Source organism: Lepus europaeus, chromosome 2 (assembly GCF_033115175.1).
Source record: "Lepus europaeus isolate LE1 chromosome 2, mLepTim1.pri, whole genome shotgun sequence".
NCBI classification, from domain to species: domain Eukaryota; kingdom Metazoa; phylum Chordata; class Mammalia; order Lagomorpha; family Leporidae; genus Lepus; species Lepus europaeus.
Window position 1 is genome coordinate 31,188,628 of NC_084828.1, and position 21,426 is coordinate 31,210,053.

The 21,426-nt window shown below is 36.6% G+C and overlaps 1 protein-coding gene across 6 annotated transcripts in view; it reads right to left on the reverse strand.

The window, feature by feature from the left end:
* The window catches only part of USP25 (ubiquitin specific peptidase 25), a 163,131-nt gene that overhangs the window by 71,210 nt on the left and 70,495 nt on the right, over positions 1 to 21,426 (reverse strand). For all 6 annotated transcript variants that reach the window (XM_062206615.1, XM_062206623.1, XM_062206608.1 and 3 more), the window contains 4 exons: positions 17,791 to 17,928; positions 14,033 to 14,109; positions 10,338 to 10,411; positions 5,195 to 5,343 (listed from right to left, as the gene is read on the reverse strand). In XM_062206615.1, coding sequence (XP_062062599.1) covers positions 5,195 to 5,343; positions 10,338 to 10,411; positions 14,033 to 14,109; positions 17,791 to 17,928 — 438 coding nt within the window. The remainder of the gene's footprint in view (positions 1 to 5,194; positions 5,344 to 10,337; positions 10,412 to 14,032; positions 14,110 to 17,790; positions 17,929 to 21,426) is intronic.

Genomic DNA, 21,426 nt, shown 5'->3' on the forward strand with positions numbered 1-21,426 from the left:
CATTTAAAAAAAATGAAATCCTGTCTTTGCAACAAAATGGATGCATCAGGAAACCATTATATTTAGTGAAATAAACCAGTCCTAAAATAACAAACACCAAATGTTCTCACTGATCTGTGGTAACTAATACAGTACCTAAAAGGTCATCTTATAGAAGTAAAATTGACACTTTGACTCAATTGTTGAAGAACAGTGTTTTTTTGTTTTTGTCTTCATACATACTATACTGTTTGTTGAACTCTTTATTTAGCGTAGGGTTAACTTTATGAGTATAAAGTTAACTGAGGGCTAGTGCTATGGTACAGTGGACTAAGCCTCCACATGTGGTGCCAACATCCCATATGGGTGCCAGTTCATGTCCCAGCTGCTCCTCTTCCAATCCAGCTTTATGCTACAGCCTGGGAAAGCAGTATATGATGGCCCAAGTGCTTGGGCCCCTGCACCCTTGTGGTAGAACCAGAAGCTCATGGTTCCTAGCTTCATATAGGCTAAGCTCAGGCCATTGCAGGCATTTGGGGAGTGACCCAGAGGATGGAAGGCCTTTCTCTCTGTCTATTCTTTATGTCTGTAACTCTAGGTCTCAAATAAATAGTATCATTTTTAAAAAGATGTATTTCTTTGGAAGAGAGTGACAGAGAGTAAGATTGATGGAGAAACAGAGAAACATCTTTATCTACTGGTTCACTCCCCAAATGTGTGCAATGACCAGGGCTGTAGCATGTGGAAATTAGGAGCCAGGCCATTGTATCTAGGTCTCCTATATGGGTGACAGGGGCCTAAGCACTTGGGTCATCATCTTTTGTCTTCCCAGGCACATTAGCTGGCAGGTGAATCAGAAGCAGAGCAACCAGGACTTGACCCAGTGCTGCATTATGGGATTCTGGCTTTGCAAGCAGCAGCTTAGCCTGCAATACAACAAAACTAGTTTCCCTCACTTTAATTTTAAAAGATAAACTTCCCATATAACTTCTACACAAATCTAATACTCACATGGAAATTACTGCTTTCCTAATGAAGTTTGTAGAGTTAAAAAAAAAAAAAACTTCTTCTAGAACTTTACTATAATGTGATACATATTTGCATAATATCCTATTATCCAAAGATTCCACTTCTAAATGTTGTTCATTCCTAAGGACACTGTATTATTCAGTTTTTCCTTATTCTACAATACCTGACAAGAACGTCTTAGGAAGAAAAAGGTTTATTTGAGTTTAATACTGTCCAAAGATCAGGTGATCCCTTGGTTCAAACATCTAGGGACAACCAAGGATGGTGGAGGGATAATCACATTGTGAGCCAGGCAGCATGAAGGTACATGGAGGTACAGGGAATACACTCTTCATCCACCTCTATGTGGTCTATTTAAAGTTTCATGACTTGAATATGAGGCTCTACCCTTGTAACCTAATCCAATCCAATCACTTCCCAAAGGCCAAAATCATCAGACCCCAGCACTGGATCAAGCCTCCACCCTAATCCACCAATCATTAGCATTAATCTATTATCTTTAACAAAAGATTTTTGAGCTCAAATGTTTGCATGAGTTTGGGGACCCAAATCCTGGTCAATTCATAGAAAGGATTTATGGAAGGGCAGCATCAAAAAATTCTTTTTCTATTACCTTATGGAATTAAATAAATTCAATTTTATAAATACAGACCATGTGCTATCACCCAAATTTTAAAAAGAATGGTGTAAAGTGCAAACTTACATGGAAGAAAGCAGGAGAAATACTGTTAAGTGAAAAATCTAAGTCTCAAAACAGTATGAACAGGCAGATAGAAATATTTATATGTGCATAGTAATGGACTAAAAGAATGTGCAATGTATCACATACAGTGAATACTCACACCAGAAGTTAAGCATGTACTGTTTGAAATTATTTTCTTCCAAACTGCAATTTAAAAAGAGCTCTGAGTTTCCCGGGTAGCCTCACTCATCTCCAAATTGCATTCTGTTTCGTTAAAATTTTAAATTTATGATTTAAAAAATAGTTTTAAGTACATTCTTGTGCTGAATGTATTTTAGTCAACATTGGAGGGCATATCTGGTCAATAATAGAGGGCATATACACAAGATTATCATGGAGTTGAAAAATTCCTACCACTTAGTGATCTTATAGCATGATGACTTCATGGTATAGCACATTACTTACCTGTTTGTGCTGCTGCTGATGTAAACAAACCTATTATGCTGGCCAGTGATGTAAACTTAGAGCCCATACAGGGCAGGCATTTGCTCTAGAGGTTGAAGAGGCTGAGATGCTCACACTCCACAATGAAGGGTCTAGGTTTGATACCTGGCTCCAGCTCCTGACTCTATCATCCTGTCACACAGACCTTGGGAGGTGGCATTGAAGGCTCAAGTATTTGGGCTCCTGCTAACAATATGGGAGATCTGCATTGAATTCTTGGCTCCTAGCCTCTGCTTTAGCTCCAGAAATCAAGGGCATCTGGAGAGTAAACAGCTGATGGCAGCTTACTCATTCTCTCTGCCTCTCAAATTAAAAAAAAAAATAAAATTATAGAACATGTATTTACTATACAATAGCTTATAATAATAACCAATAACTAATATTAGTTCTTATTTATGTGGTATATATACTCTTTCTACTTACCAAAAAAAATTTACTTTAAGACTGTATGGCATATTAGGCCAATAGCAGTCTCATACATCTCATGTTCATCATATTTCTTAACTGTATTAAGAAACCTTGTGTAGTGATTGACTTACACTATCTAGGCTTGTATAAATACATGCCATGATTCTCAGCAATGAACTTCCAATAATATATTCCTCAGAGTGTATCTCGATTACAACCATATTTCATATGTTATTTCTTAAATTTATTTAGTTGCTTCTTGGTATAGCATTTCAAAAATTTATATTCATATAGACCACTAGATGTATTCTTTCATTTTAATTTACTTCCATTTTGTTTAAAATGCAGAGAGACAGAGACAGACAGATGGAGAGACAAAAAGATCTTCATCCACTGGCTCACTCTCCAAATGCCTGCAACAATGGGTCTAGGCCAGGATGAAGCCAGGAGTCCGGAATTCAATCCAAGTTCCCATGTGAGTGGCAGAGATCCAAGTAGTTGAGCCTTCATCTGAAGTGAGTTAGCAGAAAGTTGGATATGAAGTGGGACTCAAGCTAGGAACTGACATGGATGTGGGTGTCCGAAGCAGCATCTTCAGAACTGTGTGAAACACCCACCTCAAGACCACTGCATGTTCTGAGCAGTTCTAGAGATTGAAGGTCTTCCTGTATTAGTTGGGTACAGCTATTTTAGCTAGAGGTGTTTGTTGTACCAAAGTAAAATCAACAATTGTTAGCAAATAATAATGTGAAGAAAAAGCTAATATTATCAGGGATTACTATAATTTAGAAATAGTCTTTAACCTATTATTTATTGGTCTTCAGAGACTCAAGAAGAAATAAAATAGTTATTCTGAAGAACATAATAAGACTATAAGTATGATTCAAACTTTTAAGATATTACATCCAATCAGTGACAGTCTCTTAAACCACATTCCCTCACTGAAACTTCTATATCCAGCAAAACTATAAAACTTGTAATAAGAATCACAGGTGACCAAATATATCATCACTGAGATTGGTTAGAAACGGCTAATTCATAAAAGATTACAGACCATTTTATTCCTTAGAATAAACAGGAAAACTTAGGCAGAAACTATATACTGTACCACAGATCACTTAGTGTGTGAAGCTAGCAAAAAAGGGAGAAAATAACATTCTAAATAAATAAATAAATTCAGGTTATATACAGGATAACTAATTTTTAAAGCTAAGAATATTTTTAGAAAGATTATTTATCAATAGACCATATTGTATTTCACTTAAAAGCTGCTCTTCCAAAATGAGGAAAATGTTATTTCCTGGCTTCCTGTCCAATCCACTATCCTTTTATTTGACAGCAAGCAGATCAGACAGACTTCAGGGAGTTCGTCTTCTTGCTTCCTAGGGGAATCTCAAAAACCCCAATGTTTAGAGATCCTTTTCTGTATCAATAAATCAGTTGATTTTAAATATTCTTAATTAAAGAAATATTAAATCATTTGTGACTCTAGTGTCCAGATTCCATAGCTCTACCCTAGATTCTGATTTGATAGCTTTGGAATGGGATATCAGCATCTATTGTGCATCACTAAGTAGATCATCTATGATAGAGAAAAACTATTTCCAACAGATCCCTCTCTCTTCCTCTTAAAAAAAACACCCCCAAAAACCCAGTACATATTAATTTTTGGTACATTTGTTTGGGTGAATGAGGAAAGACAAAGAAGTGAGTATGCAGCTGACATGAAAGGGTTAACTGTATCTTTTTAAAAAAAAACTAGTGAAGACAGTTTAATATCAAACAAGAACCTAGTCCCATTTTAGATGAACACAAAAGTATTATCACTTAATATTTATTAAGCGCCTGTTCAGTATAAAGACATTAGAAGTTTCTCTGATGAGCACTGAGATGTTTTATTTACTTATTTAATAAATGTTTGTTATGTAATTCTACTTATAGTCATCACAGTATTGACTAGGGATATAGTGGTTAATGACACAGATGAGAACGCTTATCCTCAGGTACAGAGCTTACACCTAGGCAATTGTCAGCAACTGCTTAACAAGCTGCTTTCTCTTGTACTGTCAACACTCCAAGATAGGCAAATACATGAAAAAAATGTATATACACATGGAGCTAGGCAGACAGATGAAGAGACAGAGATGGGTAGATGGAAAGAGGCCAGCAGAAACAGATAAACAGGTTTACAAAATACGAGTTTTTTAAATTCTTTTTTGGGAAAGCAATCGTTCCATTTGACCCTATGGAATCACACAGTAATTACCTCCCCTCTCACCCTGCCAAAAAACAAAGGAGTCTGGAGTTACCAATACAGGCCTAGACAAATTCTAACAGTATTTGGTATAAGTAGAATATACCTATGTAAAAAATCCACCCTAAATCAGTGTTTTTCTTTTTAGCTTCAAGGACTACAATGCTGCTTATTCATGGTTGCTCCTTGATTGAGAAGTCCAAAAATCTTTCCAAATGTATTTTTCTAAGTATCTTCTCAATCACTAGGTAACTACATAGTAAGGGCCTTATACTGTGCTTTACAGCACTGTAAGAGAGACCTGGGAAAGGAAGGAGATATGAAAACACTAAACTCACCTCTTGGCCTGATTTTCCTGAGTTCTCTGAGTGTAAAGACTCAATTTCTCCTTCAATCATTGCAGCTTCTAGGCACTCATGCAGATCTTTGAACCCATTGACCTGAAGTGGATACTGACCAAACATTTCAGTGTTTTCAAATTTTTTACCTATAGGAAGGGGTAAATTTAATTAAATTAATGTTCCTCAATATGGCTTTTTAGCACTGGAAAATAGGTGTATATACAGATTCTCTTCTGAACCTGAAACCCTGCTGATTATGTTCCAGAGAATACTGGATGCTTATGATCCAGAGAATAGTGAAATGGTAGAATGTTCCTGCTTGTTCACACATGTACATTTACAATCAGTCACAGATATTAATCACACACCATTATGGACATATGTAATTACACATTTATATATGTCTTTGTACCTATTTTTACAAGAAGCACTTTTGAAGGGCAAGATAAGGTGGTCAACATTGAGAAGTGAACAAGAAGACATTATCCCTGAGCTGGGGAAGCTCAGCTTCATTTGTAAGAAAAATATTACATATACGCATTAACAGCAAGTATACATAGGAGCAAATGGATGCTTATTACTAGAAGTGCTGTGAAGGGTAGGGGGAGACAGAGTGCTGTGAGAGGTTATGAAAAGGAGAGCTTTCTTAGTCTTGAGCGGGAGGGTACAGCAGGGACAGACTTCCATGGCAAAGTGACATATAAGCTGAAACTTGAATGGTGAGCAGGAGTTGAAAAGAGCTTTAAAACTACAGAGAATTTGGCATGATTGAGGAACTAAAGTAGGTTAATTGTGCCTTGGAGGAGCAGGAAGAAGTGACAATGAAAAATTAGGTAGGAGGTCAAGATCTACAAGGTTGTATAATGTTGTTAAGACTTCTTTTTTTTCAATATGAGTGTAATGAAAAGTGAATGGACAATTAAATCTAGGAATAGGATCCTATTTGTGCTTCTGAAATATCTTCATGGTCCCTGTAGGAAGTAAATGATAGACTGTTAAGAGACTACTGTAGGATCTATCCAGAAATAAAGGTAGTGTAACAGTGTTAATAGTAAGAATATACAAAAACAAACACACATACTCATGTACACAAGACTGCACACCAATAGGATCTGACTGACTTGTAAACATTATTGGAGATAGAATAAGGAAACTATCAAGAATGACACAAATTTTCTAACAATGTTGAATTGATTTTTTTTTAAAAAAAACTTTTGTTAAATTTATTTTCATCTACTTAAAAGGCAGAGTCACAGATAGACAGACACAGGTAGACTGATTTTCTTCTACTGTTCACTTCCCAATTGCCCACAATATCCAAGACTGGGTCAAGCTGAAGCCTGAAGCACAGTACTCAATCTGGGTCTCCCACATGGACAGCAATGTCTCTAGCACTTCTGCCATCATTTGATGCCTTCCAGAATATATCAGCAGGAAGCTGTGTGGGAAGTGGAGTAGCCAGGACTCCAACCAGTTCTCCATATGGGATGGGGATGTCCGAAGTGGCAGCTTAACTTACTATGCCACAACACCTGTCCCTGGATTGATTTTTACATACTGAAAGCAGTACTACTGAATGAAGAACAACAGATAATTTTTTTTTCCTTTTGTTTTGAGGTAGCAGTGTTGAAACTATTGGCTTGGAATGGTCCATGAGATCTCAATTTGAGAAAAGAACTGGATATATGAGTCTATAGCTAAGATTAATATTTTGGCCTTAAGATATAAATGGCTGGAGAATTGCTGGCTGGTTGATAGCAAGAATTCAAGGCAATGGATGAGACTGCCAAGGGAGTGAAACAGGAAAACAAAGAGGGTTGTCTCAAGGACCTCCTACTTTTAGATGCAAGAAGAGACTATAAATTTAACTTTCACAGAGGAAGGGAAAAAGCCAAAAGAATATGTTATTGCAGAGCCAGATAAGTGTGTCTTTAAGAAAAGATAAAGAAGGAGGAGGAGTGAAAAGATTAATAGCATTAATATTTGATAAAAGTTCAATATGAAGATTGAATGAGATCCAATGAATCTGATCACATGTAGAAAATCAATTACCTTAAAGACAATCCCTTTTAGTCAAGTTGTTGGCAGAAGCTAGAGTGGGGGCAGGTTAAATAAACTAGAAGTAAAAGGTGAAACAAACTCCTCCCTTCAAAGGGGTTTAACTCTGTTACAAAAATGAAGAGATAGCTCATTCATGGGAAAAATAAGAGTATGGTAAGGGATAGTGTTTTTTTTTTGTCAACTTTAAGAGGTGAGACAATATACCTGTCTAAATACTGAGAATAAACAATGGCAAGGGAAGAGCTGATGACATAGGGAGAGGGGGACAATGGAGTAAGATCTGCATGAGTGCAGGAGGAGATGGTAGGAATTCTATGCACACACAAAAAGAACAGTCTGATATAAAACTATGTCATTCCTTTATTGTCGGCAGGGACAAGTCAGAAGAATATCATGCAGGTAGGAATAGATCTAGGAGATTGAACAAGAGATTCATATATTTGGGGAAGTCATTTTTAGGAAATATGATAAAAAATTACCACCATAAAATTAGATTCAAGGTCTTAGGACTCATGGTTAAGTTTCATTAGTTTTACAGTAAATCCGTGAAATTTGAGGTGAGATCTTTCTCAGAATGATGAAGACACAGGGGCTGGCATTGTGGTGCAGTGGGCTGAGCTACCGCTTGCCATGGTAGCATCCCATAGTGGAGGGCAGGGTGGAGTCTTGGCCTAGCCATGGCCATTATAGCTACTGAGCAGTGAACAAACAGATGGAAGATATCTCTCTCTCTCTCTCTCTCTCTCATTCTGTGTGTGTGTGTGTGTGTCTGTCTGTCTGTCTCTCACTCTGTCATTGTGCCATTCAAATAAATATTTAAAAAAAAAAAAGTATGGTGAAAATGAAGAGACAAAGAAGTTAGACAAAGAAATTAGTGGAAACAATGAAAGAGTTGTTGCAGAAAATGCAAGAAAGGTCAGTGATTTACACAAAACAAGTGGGGTTGCCAGGTAGGGTGACAGGAATGGGGGCTGTGGAGCTCAGCATAGTTGCCTCCCACTCCCAATCTGAGGATCTGTGACTTGCCTTTCCATGCTGTCACCACTAATTTATGATCTGTTGCAGTTAGCCCATTTGTGTCACTTTTTCACAACAAGCAAGCACTCAGAACATGCAGAAAAAATGCCAGTAGCTAATAAGAGTCAGAGCCTTATAAGGGAGATGGTGCCATAGGGAGCGAGGACAAGACATTTAGGTATTTACACAGTGATCTTAAGGATGAGCAAGGGAAGAAATACAGCAGAGCAAAGGCCTAAGAGAAACAAACTTGTAGTAGCCTCAACAGACCAGAAATTCTCAAAGAGTTGAAGTGATTTTACAGTGCAGCTGCTTTAGCAACTGACAATCACCTGCACAGAGAACCACTGGTCTTAAAGAAAGCATTAGGAAGATACATGAAAAAAATGGCAAGAGCGAGCTATAAAATAAGTATTTTTATAACACATAGTTTGAGTGGAAATCTATTGAAACCACTTTACACAGCACAACAGCTTTGAAGCAATTTACCAATACCAAGGACCAAGACTTCACGTCTGACAAATTATGTTCATTAACAACCATTTTTAGGAATGCAATATGAGTAGAAATGCTCATGCAGGGACAACCTCACCAGAGCTACGCACAGCGTCAGAGAGTATTCTACCTCAAGTAAAATCAGAATGATAGTGTGGATGACTGGACATAACATACTATGTAAATATTCCACTTAGACAATGAATATTTAGCATTTGAACCAAAGGAAAATGTACTGCATCTCAATCTAAACTTTCAAATGTTTGCCTACTTTTTTCTGAATCATTAACTATCAAATTACATTTAAAAAAAACTTCATGGGGATCCATTTCTTATACAGGGAAAACAGTTTCCCAAATTTTTAAACTTTACATGATCTGGAGAAAGTTTTAAAAGTTGAAACATTTAGACAACTAGAGAAAAACATGTTTTCAAAAGTTTATGCTTTGAGACTTATTACTACCATATCACGTTTTGTCTAATGAGTCCATTTCCCTTCTCTTGTTAAGCAAAACCAGAGAAAAACCAGGTAGGCCCACATTTTAATTCTAGATATTAGCATAGATGAAACAGTACCACTCTCAGTTGATTTTTCAAAAGATAGAATCTAAAACTTTCTTGAAAACTACTATCTAAAAAATGAGCACACTGGGGCTGGCATTGTAGTGCAGCAGGTTTAAGCCATCCTCTGAAATGTTAGCATCCCCTGGGTGCCAGTTCAACTCCCGGCTGCTGTACTTCTGATCCAGAAATCTGCTAATGTGTCCAGGAAAGCAGCAGAAGACAGCCCAAGTGCTTGGGCCCCTGCCACCCATGTGGGAGATACAGATGGAGTTTCAAGTTCTTGGTTTCAGTCTGGCCCAGCCCCAACTGTCATGGCCATTTTGGAAGTGTACCAGCAAAGGGAAGAAAGATCAATCAAGCACTCTCTCTCTCTCTCTCTCCCTCACTCTCTATAACTCTGCCTTTCAAATAAGTAAACAAATCTTTAAAAAAAAATGAGAACTTTGCAACACCTTGATTATGGTAATTTCAATAAGAAAAAAAAATAAAACTAAGCATCATCTCCAGCCCCGTATTCCACTGTAATATAGGCTGTGCATCACTCATCTGAAAGGCCTGTGGCCAGACCTGTTTCAGATTGCAGGCTGTTCAAAATTATCATTATTTTGGAATGTGTACCAGACTTCACTAAGCATCGTAAAATCTGAAATCTAAAATACAAAATACTTCCAAATCTGTAACTCTTGGAGTATCATGGTAGCAATTGTCCCAGTAATTTCTAAATTCCAACAATTTAGATTATCACAGAAGTTCTCTCCCTGGAAAGAACATTTGGATAACATGATGTAAATATCAATTAGTAAGTGACAATGAATTCAATACCTCCCTTTTCATTTACTCAATTGTGCAAAGTATTATTTAGAGTCATGCAATCAGATTTCCTAGAAAGATTAAAACAATAACAAAAAACATTCAACAAATGCAGAATCATTGGCAAGATACAGGGAGTATTGAATAACAATAATCTCTTTATTTGTAATCAAAAGTAAATGGGTAACTATACCTTCAAGTACACCCACAGCTAGAAATCTTCCATAGAACAACTCTACCATGGGGTTCTTTGGCTTCTCTTCATCACTAAAGCAAGGTAAGAAATATAAATATGGTTAGAATTAAGAGACCTATAAATATGAGACTATAACATTTATGTAAATATCACACATGTGGTTCTGTTATTCACTGTGTCACCTTGGACAAAGAACTTATATTCTTCCATTTCTTCACACATCAACTGAAGATAATTATAGTAATTAAACTCACAGGACTATTATAAGAGTCAAAATGAGTTAGTATGTGGAATGAAATTAGAGAAAACATGACACAGTCTGGGCTCACAAAGTGCCTGCCACTCTGTTATCATCATAAATTTCAAACTCATATTTGAGTCTGTACAATACATGATTATCTGAACTTGCTGGGAAGGAGAAAAGGCAATATGAATCAGGATAAATTTATACAAACTTTTTTTTTTTTTGACAGGCAGAGTTAGACAGTGAGAGAGAGAGGGAGAGAGAGGGAGAAAGAGGGAGAAAGAGGGAGAGGGAGAGAGAGAAAGAGAAAGGTCTTCCTTCCGTTGGTTCACCCCCTAAATGGCCGTTACGGCCGGCGTGCTGTGGCTAGTGCGCTGCACCAATCCAAAGCCAGGAGCCAGGTGCTTCCTCCTGGTCTCCCATGCAGGTACAGGGCCCAAGCACTTGGGCCATCCTCCACTCCCTTCCCAGGCCACAGCAGAGAGCTGGACTGGAAGAGGGGCAACTGGGACAGAATCCGGCGCCCCAACCAGGACTAGAACCCGGTGTGCCAGCACCGCAGGCGGAGGATTAGCCTAGTGAGCCACAGCGCCGGCTTTATACAAACCTTTAATATGTTATTCCCTGAGTTTACATAAAAGAATGCATACAATCCTAAAACAACAGCCATCACCAATATAGGGACAGCTTTAAACCAGACTAGCTAAAGAGCTGTTCCATCCTTCTCTGATATTTTGTTTCACTAGTAAAATTAATAGTTTGTTAACTTTCCAAATTAATTAACATATTAACAATTGGGTCAATGTTTTCCAAAGGTTTTAATGTTATTGGTAAGCAGACAAAACATGAGGAAAACTCTGGGATAAAATGATATATTTGTCATATGATCAGAGAAATAGGGTGAATGCCTCCAGATACCATACTCTAGCTTGCCGTGGCACATCAAATGGAAAGAAAGCTCTGCTCTAGATGATAAAATCATACTGGTTCAAAATCAATTTATCTCTACAAAAAGAACAAACTGAAAATTACTAAGAAATGAACTAAAAAAAGGGAATTTTTCAAATGAGAATATTTTAGATAAAACAGAAAACTTCTACCTTCTTTTAAACATTTTAGAAAAAATTTAATTTTAATAATAGATAGTAAACAAGATCTCCTCAATCAGAACAAATTCACACCTTCAGATAAAACAAGGAAGGTTTCAGTAAACAATAAAGCAGGAAGTTACAAATAAACAGCAACTATGGAATCCTGTGTTGAAGGTAGAACACTATATAAAACGCTCACAAAAAACTTGGATAGATCCGAGTGGATAAACTAAGAATTCCAGGGTAAAACTATCAAATAATTGAGAGTTTCAATGAGACATAGTTAACACAGGTAGGGATACAGTGTTCATCCTCTCAGGGAACATATTCAATCTATTTTTGGCAGTTGAATTCTAAAGAAAAGTACAAGAGAAGAGAAAAAACAACCATGCCAGCAAGTTTCACAAGTATAAGCAATTCCATAGTAAAACTCAGTGCCAGGAGCAGGCATTTAGCCTAGCAGTTAAGGTCACAGTTAAGGCATCAGTGCGCCTGGATTTGACTCTGAACTCCGGCTTCCCACCATTGTGGATCCTGGGAGGCAGCAGTGATGACTCAAATAACTGGACTCTCACACAGGAGACGTGAATTGTATTCCTGGCTCCTGGCTTGGGCACCAGGAAACCCTCCCCTTTGTGGGCATTTGGGGAGTGAACCAACAAAAGGGAGATACCCCAATATCTGTCTGTCTTGACATACCCTCTCTTCTTCCCAACAAAACAGAGTGCCCCTAGCCATTATCTCATACACACACACACACACACAATTTAGAAACAGATTCTATTTAATGTATCATGGCAGCTGGCAAACTGGGTCTCACTAAGAAACCACAAAAAGTTTTGGAGGACAGGAAAAAAGAGCACCTGATAACCAGGGAAGCCAGCAACATAAATTTCTAAACATTCCAAGAAGAAAGTAGCACAGTTTGCAAAAAGATGGAATTTTTTCTTCCAATATTATAGTCTTAGTGCTAAGTTAGTTTCTTGAGAGATTTCTCTCAGCTTGGTTTAAGTTCACAGATAGCTATGTGCAAAGAACTGGTCCTTAACTCAGGTATCCTCTCAGAACTAAAACCAAGATGATTTTCTCAGTTTATGATATTATCTTAAGTTTCTGCTACTGTGTTTGGCAACAACTTGAGTAGAATTACACTAAGTGTTAGAGACAATATTATTGTTGGACTGATCGCAGATTAAAGTCTTGGTTTTTGTTCCAAAAGTCCAAGGGTAAAAGACAAATGTTAATCATGTGTGTCCTAATAATACCCTGAAATACCCTGAAACCTAAGGTTAATGAACATGAAATTTAACATTTAAGTACTGAAGGAACTACACATGTATAAGTGAAAGTGCTGGCTGTAGAATCTAAACTCTATTCAGACACAGAAATGACATTCTTGTAGCTGTTACTACACTATCAGTCTGGGAAATGATTCTTTGTTAGACCTCAAACACAGACTGCAAAAAAAACCTGATTTTCATATATAATTTTTCTGAACTTTACCCTCAGAAGACCAAGGGTTCTATCACATAGAAATTTGATTTTTTTCCTAAGGTTTGGTAACAACAGGGAAGAGTGCGTCTATATTAAGTTTAGTAGCATCTCTGGATTGTTAACACTGAGTGATCAGAATATCTTTAATCTCACTGCAGAACACATTTATTAGACCTTGTTTGGACAATGAGATTGGCGATAAATTAAAAGCAGAAAAAAGACAGGAAAGAAGTTTCAATCTGGATTTACAGCTTATATGCTAAATGTTTACTTATTTCTTGTCAAAGAAAATGGTCTACCCATGTTTCAAGGAAATATACAAGGAACAATAGGTAGGTAGATATGAACAGAGTGGCCTCATGAGGGTGGAAGAAGGACTTCCCTGAAAAGTGTCTTGATTTTCTCCTCTATGGAGATGAGAAATGTTTTTTGAATAACTGAGGTTTTATAAGTTAAGTATCATGGACAGAAAATAAGTAACAGTGAATGTAAGGAACAACTTCCCATCTCTGTCCTGTTTCCAGGTCAAGGTTTATCATATCAATTAGTACCATTGGCATCTTTCCCTATCACTAACCCAATCCTCCTAATGAAAAGTGATTATTGAATCTAAGGAAATGAAGTGGACCTGTAAGATTAGCCCTTCCAGGAATCACATTTTAGATTTCTGACTTGATTCTAATCTTAAGTTAAAACCTAAAGCTACCCAGTATTCATGCTCACAAATTCCAAACACCTTATCAATAATACAAATAATACTGGTATTCTCACAAGTCAGTATTGACAAGGACCAACACAGAGGGAAAACTGAGTGTTATTAACTGACTTCCCAAAACCCCAGCCTTAACTTCATGGCAACTTACGTCTCCTCTTCAGCTTTCATTTGGAAGGCATCTTCTAACCAATCCAATAATTTATGTGTAAACTCACTCACATCTTGCTGTGAAAAAAAAAATTCTTGTTGAAATTTGAGCCTGCTAATAAAAATAATACATGTTGCAACATAAAACCTATAGCCAGTCATAGAAATGCATAATTATCAACTCCCAACAAAAGTATCATGTAAAATATTTCATAAAAATGCAAGAAAATGTTGAAACTAAAAAGTATAAAATCAATAGTTTGAAAAAATCATCAATGTTATTGATTATTCATATTAGGGGAAATATATATATATATACATATATATATATATACATATATATATATAAAAACTTAGAAATTAGATTAAAAAAGTTAACCCCAACAGAGATTTGTAATTAATTTTTATAAAAAGAAAGACTTGTTACCAAAATGTTGTTCACTTTATTTAAACAAAAAAATCATTATTGGCTTCCCTCACAGAAGGAAGATTAAGACTTAAAGACAATTCCATTTTTTAATTCAACTTATACATATAACCTTTTAGGCCAAATGCAATTAAGACCTGTTTGCCTGGACATGTTAAGTACTCACTCCCTGACTACAGAGTGGTTCATGAGCAAGCATATGCATCACCTCTCACTACCCCTTTGTTTGGTCTTTGAACCTCTATAAAAGAAAAAAGAGGACTATGGCACCTATCAACTATCATTATTGTTTAAATAAAGTGAGTTATAACACAGAGGTTCAAAGAGAACATAAGGAAAAAAATAAATCAACCCTACTGAGACTACTGAAAGATAATTAGTATAAGCAATGTGCCTTTACTTAACAAAATATTCAACTATGAAATAACTATCATGTATTTTTCCAGCAAGACATTTTCAAGAGCACGCAGACCAACCTATTCACCTTAAAAACCTTGAAACTAAGGTATAGGAGGCTTAAGTAAATTACTCCAAAGCAACATAGCTAAATAGGTTTACAATCAGCAGGAAAATCAAAAAATAAATATCTAAACCACCAAATACTTTGTCCACCTAAGACCTCAGAATGTGACCGTACATGAAATAGGGGTCTTTGCAGTTAGAAGGAAGGGATCTCCAGATGATATCATCTTGGGTAACGACCAGTCCTAAACTAAAGGAAGGGTTTTCTTAAAAGAAAAAGGAGAATGAACACAGAATATATAGGGGAAAAGGCCATGTGAAGACAGAGAAACTGCAGTTATCCTGCCACGAGCCCGGGACTACCACAAGACACGGCCATCAAAGGGAACATGGCTCTGCCAGCTCCTTTATTTTGGAACGCTGGCCTCTAGAACTGCTATAGAATGCTTTTTATTGTTTTTAAGTCATTCACATTATGGTAACGGTTTTGCTATGGCTGCCCTAGAATAATACCTTAAAACAACTTTCATACCTTTCTGTAACTTTACTCATCTTCAAGATTCTATCTAATAGAAACAAAAAGGTTTCCTACTTACCACAAACCCCTCTGGAAGAAGTTAATTACTGTCTTTTGAAGCAAGCATTCTAAAATTTACAATTATAAAATGAAATTTCTACCTACTTTTATCCAAATAATAAGGTATTTACTGTAACATTTTCTTTTAACCTAAATCAAAGGTATGATTAAAATTGACAGCATGACCACATATTCAAGTGTCTCCCACAAGACTTGTGCATATCTCAAAACAAAATACATTTGAAATATTTAGAGAAAACGTGAAATGTCAGTACAAATTCACTTTTTTTAAAAAAAATCATGATCCAGGGCGTTCGGTTTGGCAGTTAAGATATCACTTGGTACACTTGAATCCAATACAAGAAAGCTCAGTTTGAGCTCCATCCCCACTCTGGATTCCAGCCTCCTGCTAATGCATGCCCTGACAGACAGTAGGCGATGGCTGACATAGTTGAGTGTCAGCCACCCACATGGGAAATCCAGACTGAATTCCCAGCTTCTGGATTTGGCCTGGACCAGCCATAGCTGTGGCATGTATGTGGATTGTGAATCAGCAGGTAGAATATTTATCTTTTAAATAAAATAAAATAAAATAAAATAAAATAAAATAAAATAAATGATGATGTTTACATCATTTATAGATTTAAACAACTATGTTACAAATATGAATTTCAGATTCATGAATTAGGAGAACAGAGAACAATTAAACCATTTTCACCCTAAATGGATATATATCAACTTAAAAGACCACTAGAGAAAAAGAATCAACAATGGGTACACTTGTTAGTCTACACTGTCAACTCAAAGCAAAGTGGCCCTCAGGAATACATTACAGCATATCAGCTACATGTCTCCATTTTGACTGTATTTCAAACAGAAAAATCCCATACCTACATGAGAGGTATTCAAAAAGTTCATTAAAAATACATATTGTGAAAAAATTATGCATGATTTCACGATATTTTTGCATCAAAATGTATCATTTAACTCCATTTTCCACAACCATTTTGCTGTCCTATATGAATCCAAATGAAGTTTATACTGCTTCACCTTTAAATATAAAAAAGATACCCTAAAAACCATCATACATCTATGGAAAGCCTCTGCAAAAGACAACCAAGAAAAACACAAGGAGAAAATAATCCCAGATGGAAATGTACACTTGAGGGCAAAGGCAATCTTGCTTAAATTTAATCATACTTAGAGACACTGGAAAAGACAGTACACATTTAAAAGAAGAAAAGAATCCTAAATAAATAGTGAAAACACATTAAGAATCATAACAAGTGACCTACAATGGTGGCCTGAGTTCCTTTTTAGGATTATGATTGATTTTCTGTTGGTGTTACTGTGACAGACAGTGGAAGTAACAAAGCTAAGTAGACAGTAAACTTAAGAGGCACCAGACCACTATTAGAATTTTTAATCTTTAAGAAATATTCTGATATGAGTACCATTTTTGTTCATTTATCTTCATCATACAAAGTAAACTTACAAAAAGGAAGAAAAAAGAAGCATTGGGAAGAAGGTGACAAAATCTTTTAGGACTCTCATCCAAATACCCTCTGCACACATCCACCAGCCACCACAGGAATGGAGAATGCATGTAATGGAAAAAACTGTGCATGAATTTCAAAAAAAAAAAACGTGCACCAAAATAAACTTATCTTAATTCCATTTTTGTGAGCTCTCAGAACTTTCCTTATATATCCAAGTAGTACAAAACCTACACTGAAAGCATAGTGGCATTTTGAACCTCTTCTCAAGTGATGTTTTGTCCTCTGCCCATTACTTCCTCACAGCCATCTTTTTAATACTATTTTTGTACTACTTCACTTTTTTTTAATTTTTGACTTTTCAAATTATATATGAAAATATCAGTTTTATAGGAAAATTCCAAATGTTATTTTCAGGAACTAGACAAAAAGGTACCAATGTAGCACTATATAAAATAGAAAACAAAGGCAACAATAATAAAGATACTGTTGTTCAAAACTCTTTTAATTAAAGAAAAATACTCCCTGTCATCCAAGGCAGCAACTGCATCACACATATGTTAAGATTTTCAACTACTCATTTGTGAACTTTCTTATTTTATCCACTATATTCACTTACCAACTTCAATCGTAATATAAATTTCAATGCCATTTATTTCAACACTTTTAAATGGCATCAGGTTATTTTTAATGAAGCTTAAATTACTTGAATTTCATGCATTTTTTTGGAAAAGCTACTTAAGGATTAATCAGATTAAATAAAATACAACTGGCTGATAAAGAAGTATAAATGCTACCTGCTGTGAGTCATTTGATTTGAAGGCATCCTTAAGAATTTCAACTGCTCTTGATGGATCAACATATTTCCTTTTGGTACCAACAAGAAGTGCAAATAGATACCTCAGCTCTCGCATAAAAGGCAAATTCCGATGTTCCTATTTTTAAAAAATAAAAATAAAAAAGCTGAAGGGAAGATTAACAAAATTCTTATTGGTAAACATATATTCATGTTAACAGTGTCCAAAATTTAAACTAACTGATACAGATTAGGGATGAATCCTGCACTCTGTACCACAATCAGAGAAAAGAATACTGATGTCATCTATGTGGCTCAAAAAAGTCAAACACACACAGCACAGAACCTATGCTAGGCTCACAATTTCAGCATAAACGGCACATATTCACAGCAAATCATTTCATTTCATAGCCAAGAGTATCTTCACTCAAGTCTGTTTATTATAAACCTTCCCATTCATCAAGGCCCAGTTGCCACTGAGGAGCACAGCAATGACAGACAGCCAGCATTTAGTGAGTGCTCACTCCCTGCCAGGCACTGCTCTGGACTGCTTTACCCCAACAAACCCATCAATGCCAAAATTCTCCCTCCTACATGGAACCTTTCTAGACCTCCCCAAGTTACCAGTTCCTTTAAAGTTCCACATCTCCTGGGGGAATGCCTTTTAAAGAACAATGGATGGATCAACAACTGCCACTACATGTGATTATCCTAATTATTAGACTAATATTAGGACCTCATCTATTAATATTTAATAATTCGGCCGGCGCCGTGGCTCAACAGGCTAATCCTCCGCCTTGCGGCGCCGGCACACCGGGTTCTAGTCCCGGTCGGGGCACCGACCCTGTCCCGGTTGCCCCTCTTCCAGGCCAGCTCTCTGCTGTGGCCAGGGAGTGCAGTGGAGGATGGCCCAAGTGTTTGGGCTCTGCACCCCATGGGAGACCAGGATAAGCACCTGGCTCCTGCCATCGGAACAGCGCGGTGCGCCGGCCGCAGCGCGCTACCGCGGCGGCCATTGGAGGGTGAACCAACGGCAAAGGAAGACCTTTCTCTCTGTCTCTCTCTCTCTCTCACTGTCCACTCTGCCTGTCAAAAATAAAAAAATAATAATAATAATAATTCAATTTATTAATTTATTTTAATCATTTACTATATTTACACAAATCACTTGGTTATTAAATAATTATTTATTTGTAGTTAATATGACTTAATTAAAATTATTATAGCTTCTTAATTTAATTATTTGAGAACTGCAATATATCAGACAAAATAGGAAGCTAATATATCATCCTCCAAGCAATCCTGAAATCTTAATTTTGCTCTTAATACACTGTGAGCTTCTTAAAGACTTCTGTATCTCTTTCACAAATTTTTGCTACACAAAGCAGGCATTCAATTCTTACTGGCTAATTTAACCATAACCTCCAGAAAAAACAAAAATAACTCACATTGCCAATCACTAACAATTTACTTTAAAATAAGATGATGACATGATTCACATTATTTAGAGAAATGCTTCATGACAACAAATTAGACAAGTAGTTCTAATATAGTTCTTGTAATAACAGTTTTAATAAACTTAAAAATACTATTTAAACATAAGAAAATTTTTCCAAGGTCACTGAATTGACATTCTCAACACTATGAAAGTATAGGAGTGTGTACATGTGTGGTGTATAAGTGTCTTTATATAGCTGTTCAGAACATAATCCATATCAAAATAGTTGCTCCCAAAATACATCCAAAAAGACTCCTAAAAAGAATAGGTGAAGGGAATAAAATTAGTACCAAATACTTGTTATCTAATCCAAAGACTACATCCACCATAAACATAATTACAAAGTGCACTAATTCTGAAATAAAAATACTCTTACATAATCCACATTTTTTCTCAGGTACTCCCTGTTCCTCACCAACTGCCACATATAAGAAGGTTTTTAAATTAATACAATGAACTTTAACCCACAAAATAAGATCCAGAAATAACTTCAACTTCCTAAGTTTCATCATTTATCACTGCAGCTAAGTCAATGCTTTTTTGGAGACAGTCCTTGCCAACTAATAAAGATGAAAGTAATGATTTTTGAAAATTCAGTAAAATTCTGCTGAGAAGCATATTTGAAAAGCAAAATTTAATATAATCAAACATTTCTGTCTCGTCCCATTCTTTTTTTGTTTTTGTTTTTTGTTTTTGTTTTTGACAGGCAGAGTGGATAGTGAGAGAGAGAGAGACAGAGAGGAAGGTCTTCCTTTTTGCCGTTGGTTCACCCTCCAATGGCCGCTGCGGCCGGCGCATCTCGCTGATCCAAAGCCAGGAGCCAGGTGCTTCTCCTGGTCTCCCATAGGGTGCAGGGCCCAAGCACTGCCTTCCCAGGCCATAGCAGAGAGCTGGCCTGGAAGAGGGGCAACCGGGATAGAATCCGGTGCCCCGTCCAGGACTAGAACCCGGTGTGCTGGCGCCACAGGCGGAGGATTAGCCTATTGAGCCGCGGTGCCGGCCGAACTGCAGTTTTCTTAGAATATGTTTTCTACTCTTGGTTTAGTCAAGGGTAATGCTGGATTCATAGAAGGAGTTGCAAAGTTTTACCTCTTCATTTACGTTCTACAAAAATGTATGGAAACTGGTATTAGGTCTTCCTTACATGTTCACTATAACTCCCTAGTAACATTATAGGCTGTTGAATTTTTTGGAGGGCATTCCACTTTGTTTAATATAAGCCAATCTCAGGTTATCTATTTCTTCATCTGTGAACACTGATAGCTAATGGATTTTACGATACTTGTCTTTTGCTTATAATAACCCTTTCTTCTTTTATTACCTATATAATACATAGTGATATACTCCCTTATCATTTTCTATATTTGTAATACAGGTCTTTCTTCTTTTTTCATGCTCAGAAATTAAAGTTTCACCATCTGTGATCAAAAAGCAGCTTTGTGGGACCAGAGTTGTCACACAGAGGGTTAAGCTGCCACCTAAAATTCCAGTATCCCATGTGAGCACTAGTTCAAGTTCCAGCTGCTCTACTTCTGATCCAGCTCCCTGCTAATGTACCTGGGTAAGCAGTGGAAGATGGCCCTAGTACCTGGGCACCTGGCATTTAAGAGGAAAACACAGATGGAGTTCCAGGCTCCAGGCTTTGGCATGGCCCAGCCAGGTCTGATGTGGCCATTTGGGGAGTGAACCAGCAGACAGAAGACCACCAATTTCTGTGTGTTTCCTTTTCTCTGTAACTCTGCCTTTCAAATAAATAAATAAAATTAAAAAAAAAAAAAACAGCTTTTGGTCCCATTAATTTTCTCTATTGTTTTTCTGATATCTCATTCATTAATTTATACTTTTACCTATATTAATTCCCTCTCTTTGCAATCATTGTGCTTTTTCTTTTTTTTCTAATTCCCTGATGTGTCAGCTACTATCATTAATTTGAAATTATTCTTCTTTTCCAAGAAGGAACTTGTTTCATATATATTCCATGAGTCACTGGCCTTAGCTGCATCCCTCTAATTTTGATATTTCGTGTTATAATTGCCATTCCGTTCAAAACATTCAAAAGTATTATTTTTTTTTATTTATTCTTTGTCCCTTTAGTTTTTTGGGGTGTATCATTTAGTTTAGTTTCACACTGTCTAGAAA